This window comes from Polyodon spathula, chromosome 16 (genome assembly GCF_017654505.1).
Source record: "Polyodon spathula isolate WHYD16114869_AA chromosome 16, ASM1765450v1, whole genome shotgun sequence".
Classification (NCBI taxonomy): domain Eukaryota; kingdom Metazoa; phylum Chordata; class Actinopteri; order Acipenseriformes; family Polyodontidae; genus Polyodon; species Polyodon spathula.
In genome coordinates, this window is record NC_054549.1 from 8,570,354 (window position 1) to 8,577,505 (window position 7,152).

At 40.0% G+C, this 7,152-nt stretch overlaps 1 protein-coding gene across 2 annotated transcripts in view; it reads right to left on the reverse strand.

The window, feature by feature from the left end:
* Positions 1 to 2,893, reverse strand: part of skia (v-ski avian sarcoma viral oncogene homolog a) — a 66,615-nt gene extending 63,722 nt beyond the window's left edge. For both annotated transcript variants that reach the window (XM_041273648.1, XM_041273647.1), the window contains exon 1: positions 1,529 to 2,893. In XM_041273648.1, the coding sequence (XP_041129582.1) occupies positions 1,529 to 2,434 (906 nt within the window). In that variant the 5' untranslated portion in view covers positions 2,435 to 2,893. The remainder of the gene's footprint in view (positions 1 to 1,528) is intronic.
* Between the last annotated feature and the right edge of the window lie 4,259 nt (positions 2,894 to 7,152).

Sequence of the window (7,152 nt, forward strand, 5' to 3'; positions counted from 1 at the left end):
CCTGCCATTAAAAACACATCCACCTTCAACCACCTGTGATAACAGACTCATATATCAAACACATTTCCACAATATGCGGTAAAACAATGATGAGGGATCGCGCGGATTTATTGTCGGGGAATGCGATTTAAAGGTGAGATCGTTAGCATTCACAAACACAATATAATAATAAAAAAAAGGGTATTTTCATTCTTTTCAAAAGCATGTGAAGTAAAACAAAATGCAAATAACCAAGATGAGAATTCAAATCGTTCAAATAGGAATTTTCAAAGCTGGGCTTTTAAATATGTTTGGCAGTATGGCTTCAAGTTAATCTACACTCTATACAAAAAAAAGAATGCTTCACACCTTCAAGGAACCAAATAATCAGTTTATAACCATACTTAGAAACGTTATTCATCCCAGCCAATTCATAGGCATGTGTGAAGTGTAAATCTATTAAAGGCTATGCTCTATAAGTCAAAATGTCAAACGCCACCTCCTTTGATTCGTATTTTGGAGACAAAAAAAATACGGCTTTTCAGTAAATAGGTCGGTCTTTTCTAGCAAAGAACATCAACCACAAAACCCAACTCACAGACCAAAACTCCTTTATATTAACCTTTTACCCTGTACCGTGGTGTAATATGCAGGTAAACATATTTATCCACCCCGAAAAAACTTTTAACACGACCCAAATTTCAATTTACGCGTTCGCAATCTGCGCTCCCGTCAACTAGCCCTTAACAGAAGCATGCAACGATTTAAAGCACAAATCATTTATTCTCACTCGAGTTACAATTATAACAATTTATAAATAAAATAAATAAATAAATAAATAACACCGTTTGACTGTTAGGGGCATTATATTTAACTACATCCCACTAAATTAACATTTAAATCGTAAGTATAAATTTGATGTAAAATTCAAATTATATTCCATTTTAATTTAATATTTATATATATATATCTAGACCATATATATATATATATATATATATATATATATATATATAATATATATTATATAGAATATATATACAGTATATATAATGTTTTCTAAAAGGAGAAGTTTAGCACTACAACGTCTTTTTTTTTTTAAGATAAAAAACCACACTTGTGGGAACCAGCCTATGTGGGAGGGTGTGTTATAAAAATCGCATTGCACCTATCACAACGTTAACGGGAAAGGTTTAGAATGAATATGAAGAACTCGACAGTATTCAGATCTTTTACTGTGCTGGAGTTCACTTAGCTTGACTGATTCCCCTCCACTTATTAACAATGCTGAGGATTATTTCAGTCACTTAGCTATTGTATTTCATCTTTTGTCCCAGCAACATTGTTTTCAAAGAATCCAAAAACTTTAAAACAAGTTCAATTAAAAAAAAAAAAAAAAAAAAAAAAAAAAAAAGCAGCGCTGTCCAAGCGCTTATAATAATAATAATAATAATAATAAATAATAATAATAATAATAATAATAATAATAATAATAATACATTTGCTCCCAAGAATTGACATGGCAAAAAATAAATAAATGTTTCCATACCCTTGGCGCTTTCCTCTTGTACTTGTTAGCGAAGTCAAACTTCTCTTTCATTTCATCCAAAAGTTGCTCCAGGCGCCCCTTCTCCTCTTTTCCCGTGTAATCCTGGCTGAGGAGGATGTAAGCCCTCCAGTTGGCAGAGTCAAAACCCCAGTGGCAAGTCCTGTTTTCCAAGGCTTTGTGACTGTGGACCACGAACTTGTGAGCCGGGTACATGAGTCTGCAGTCCATGCACTGGATGCAGGCTGCGTTGGAACTCGTGTACAGCTCCGGAACGAAGAGCCCTTTACACTTGCCGAAGCACTCGTGGTATATCTTGAAGCTCTTCTCCGTCAGTTCCAACTCCAAAGTTCCCGAGAACTCCTTTTTGCAGTGGGGCGGGTAGGTACCCCCGTAGATGAGGGCATTGCAGAGCCGCTCGGCGTCCGTTTTGGTGATGAGGCCGCAAGATGGTGCAGAGAAGGGCAAAATCCCCATGACTTTAAGGATCTCCAGCTGGTCCGCCGTGCACCTGGAGCAATAGATGTGTAGGTCGTCACAGACGGAGTTGATTTGCTGCAGGGAGAAATCTCGCAAGACGGTGTTGAGGATCTGGGGCAAACACAACCGCTTCTCCCCGCCGACTACAAAACACGAGATGGTCTCGCTCTCCAGGACAGTCTCGCACCTTTCAGTGGACCGGTCTGACGGGATGAAGAGGGGCCCCGGCATCACAGGAGGAGGCTGGATGGGTATGTGAAGGACCGGTTCTGGATCTTTGCCATCTTTTTTATACAACATCTCCTGCGCCCATCTAGCCGAGAACGCGGCCGGACCGCCGAGGGAGCTCATGGAACTCAGATGAAACTGGCTGAGAGTCTTTTGCAGTCCTGGGTGAGGTTGAAAGCTTGGTCGAGTTACAGTCTCCATGATGTTGCGCTATATTTGTTTTTGAAAAGCGTTAAATTCCCTTTGGTGGAAAAGGATTTGGTGGGAAATAAAGAACCCCAAACAACCCCAGTGGCTCCTTGTAAATCCACGGTTTCCAGAGTTAGAAAATAAGAACAAACGTGCTTCATCAAACATCCAGTAAGAAGAAATCGGGTGCCGTGCCTTTCCAATCCCAAAGACTAGGCGTACAGTAGAAGCAGCGCGTCTTCCCCTGCAGTCCCTTTACTGTTCATATCTAGCAGCGACCCTTTCCAAATACAGTAGATGGAACACAGATAAGCCCTTGGCTTACACAAAGGTATCCTGCGAATGAACTCAGCTGAGTCTCGCTGGAAACTCCAGTTTTGTACAGCTTGTAGACTTTTTTCTTTCTTTTTCCCTTTAATAGCGCACTGACAGAAAGCACGTCCACGCAGTCTGCCCTTGCAGTAAGTTATGCCTGTATAGCGAGCTCACTTACTCGCCCTCTCTCTCTCTCTCTCTCTCTCTCTCACAGCCCCCCCCCCCCTTCAGTGTTTGTGTGTGTCTGGCTCAGTCATTGAATCCCAGCCAAGTATGTGACTGACTCCCCAGGCTGGCTCTTCCTAGTACATGCCGTCACGCCCTCCGCTCTCTAAAGCCTTCTGCTGATGCAAAGGCAAGCGAAAAGAAAAAAAAAATTAAGCTTAGCGCACAGTGAATCACTTGGTTCACAGCCCATACTGCATGTAACTAAACAGCGGGGGAGGGTGGAATTTGGAACAGTTAAACTAACAGGCTATGATTAGAGGACAACCAGGGGTTCAAAATGCCCCCACAATGTGATGTTTCGTTATTTATTTCTACTCTCTGTGGGTCAGTGTAATAGCGTGTCTATACAACAGGGTGTATAAAAATACACATATTTACAAATATTTCAGTTACCCTTAAACACATATATGTCCAGGAAAAAACATTTATTCTGATCTTCAGCTACATACACTAATGGTAAACATGTGCTTTCTCTGGCTTTTGCTCTAAATAAGTCGAGCAATAGTGTAGATAAAAAATAAAAAAAAACGAGGAAGGGGTGTGACAGCAACCTTAAAAACATTTTTTTTTCTCTCCGCTTGTAGCTCAAGGCCAGTTCTAGAACACAACCATGTCTACTCTAAACTTCTGAACCAGAGAGAATGAAACGGTGGGTGTTTGCAAGACTATTGCACCCACACATTCCTATTCAGCTGAAACCAGAAGATTTCCTTTTACTAACTCAATTTAGTGCTTTCTCTTAAAACAGATTAAGGAAATTATTTGAAAAAACAAAACAAACAAAAAAAAAACTGTAGTTCTTTTTCGCCTGAACATTGCAAACAAGCAGCTGAATTCTAAGTTTATGAGCACGGTTTAAAGCAGCTAGACAAATCCCAAAGCCGGATAGATTATGTATGTTTTCCGGGATGAAAAACGGTTTACTTAAACTTTAGTTTTTTGGAAAAGGCGCTCCAATATACACAGCTGATAAAGTGCTTTACTGCAATCTAGCCTTTTTATAAGCAGATTTGATAGCATTCCCATACTGCAATATGTTGGTAGTGCAAAGCTCACTTAATATTTAATTCACCGATTAAAAACATTTTTACAGTAACGTTATTAGGGTTATTCACACACACACACACACACACACACACACACACACACACACACACAACACACACACACACACACACACACACACACACACACACACACACACACACACACACACACACACACACACACACACACACACACACACACACACACACACACACACACACACACACACACACACACACACACACACATACACATATAGGTGTATACACACACACACTACACTGACACACACACACACACACACACACACACACACACACACACACACACATATACGTTTCATAACTACTTTGAACTTGTGTTAATGCCAATAATCAAAATAATACATTTAGCTCATTGTTGTCACTGGTTGTCTACATGTGCACACACAAAATGTTTGCGACAAAAAGATACCAGTCCAATTAAAGCGATTTCCCTGCTCCACTAGCTCCCCCTAGCAGGTAGGCACTGTAAAAGCAACATATAGTTATGCTGAGGTATGTGCATGCTTTATTAAATGGACATACGTTTCATAACTACTTTGAACTTGTGTTAATGCCAATAATAAATATAATACATTTAGCTCATTGTTGTCACTGGTTGTCTACATGTGCAAATGCAAAATGTTTGCGACAAAAAGATACCAGTCCAATTAAAGTGATTTCCCTGCTCCACTAGCTCCCCCTAGCAGGTAGGCACTGTAAAAGCAACATTAGTTACAGGTATTGTTTTAATGCAAGTACTGTAAAAGTGAAGGCTCCACCATTTATATATATATAATATATACAGAACCAATACAGAATCACCTCTCAAACATATACATAAACAGAACACGAATGACCTACGATTTGTAGTTGTAGATGTACAATGCAGAAGAACAAAGAAAAACAAAGCGATAAAGACTTTTTTCGACTGGAAAAGGACCCTAATCAGTGCGTGAGGGTCCTCGTTAGACCAAATACACCTATACTCTCATGCCGCAAAGTACAATAAACGTGCGCATAGCCCCCTTGATATCAACAGCTCCAAGGCAAACACAGGACTCATGTTGTCAAAATATTAACAATGCCGTATACAATTCTTTCTGTGTAAAATGAAAGGGGATATATTAGATTGCTAAAGGGAATATGTAGCTTTAAAAAAAAAAAATTAAAAGAAGATGAAAAAAAAGGATATTTCTGTGTGTATTCTCAGTTTCCCCCCCAAGCAAAAAAAAAAAAAAAAAATTCACAATGCTTATTACTTTCACTCAGCACCCTATATTAAACTCATACTATGCATCTTGTGCTTTACACCTTGTTAGAAATAAAGGGTTATCTTTATGAGCTGTATATGTAAACTTGTACGGTACACTTCAAGCATGACTAGTTAGCATTTTGCACGCAAGTTAGAGATCTTAAAATACAAATATATATTTTTTGTCACATATGGATGGCTTGGAACAGTAACATCATAGCGAAGTGTAATAAAGCACAGTGAAAGCATGCTAGAGCACAAGTACGAATCGTAAAGCATAGACAGGTATGATAACGCATAGTGTAAAACATGGCAAGCCAGGGTAAATGGATAGTATAGACAAAGGAAAATCATGGTAAAAGCATAAAAATACCATGGTTGGTTATTGTTGAATATATCATATAAAAAATAAAAATAAAAAATAATTCCAAAATGAGGAGAGCTTTGGATTTTTGGGGTAGTGTTGAATGTTATATTATTTTTTAAAAAATAGGAAAGAAAAGGCTCATTGTTTTCCCCATCCGCTGCACTAGCTTCAATATAGAGCCCTGTATTTTTCAACACTCACGGGAGGGTGTTTGATTAAGCAGGCCCTGCATGGTCTTCCACAAAAGCTACTGAGTTTCCCTTGGAGCAAAGCAGTAGGAAAACATAATTGCAATTCCCCTCTGTAGGCCCACTGCCGCCTGGCATCGCAGTTTGAAGGTGAACGAAGAAAACATGTTGACGTCTATGGCAATTAATGTCTGCAGTCTCAGAAGGTGTGCTCGCCTTTCTGGAGTTTAACGCCCGAGAGAGACTCCTGACAGAAGCTGCACCTGTCAGACAGTCGTCCTGAAAACAAAGACCTATCCTTAAATAGCATCCAGGTCACACGCTGGAACACAAGCAAAGGAATGCTGGGAAGGAGAAAGCGCTGTTTGAACCAAAGAGATTTGTTAAATTTCTACCGCATCGGTGCAGGTAGCCCCAGGGCAGTATCTAACTGTTTCTTGAAAGCTCTGTGTATCTGAGACCAGTCTTTCTGAAATGCAGCCACAGTATTCTCCCATTGGACACTGCTTTTTGATCAAACACACAATCTTGTTGGTAACAGTAAATTCCCTGCGGCTTTCACTTGACTAAACATAAGAACACTTGAAAACGTACAGTCGAGAGGAGGCCCATCAGGGCTCATCTGGTTCTTAGCAGCTGGTTGATCTCAGCAGCAGGTTTTCCGTGCTGTGCTTTGCTATTGTCATGGTTTGGGCTTACTTGCTTCCCATTGGCTTGTGGAAGATCTAGAACACTCACTCGGATTTGCTTTGTGTCAGGTTGTATTGGAGAACAGTACTGTCATCCCAGCTGAGTGGTTGATCATTACTCGTAGCTTGTTGCAGATAATGGCTTGAGGGTTGAGTTTTTAATGTAAATGTACCAGTAAGCGTCGGTGGCTTCTCCCTGCTTGAGAACCACTAGCTGCTGAATCATCCAGTGAACTGCTCCACGCATTGGTGAAAATGTGCTTCCCACCTTATGAGTGTGATCACTCTCCACTTCCGTTCAAGCTCTCTAGCTTTAATTTGTGCTGGGATTGAAATAACTTGGGATGCATCTCCTCCTTTTACATCGTTGTACTGTTGTTTATTTACATTCATTCCTAAAGTATGTTTCTTTGGCATCGCACACAGTTCCTCCTGTGGCCAAACGTTGCAGTTGCAGAAAAAGTTGCAAAATATCATTCCAACAATTTTATAGTCTCCATTTTTAATCAGTCATGCTTAGCTGTCTAACTCAAGCTCTTTGAGTGGCGCCATGAAATTTTCTCTTGTTTCCCCCGTCTCTCTGGGAAGAAGCGAAAACACATACTTCACTGAACTGCAGGA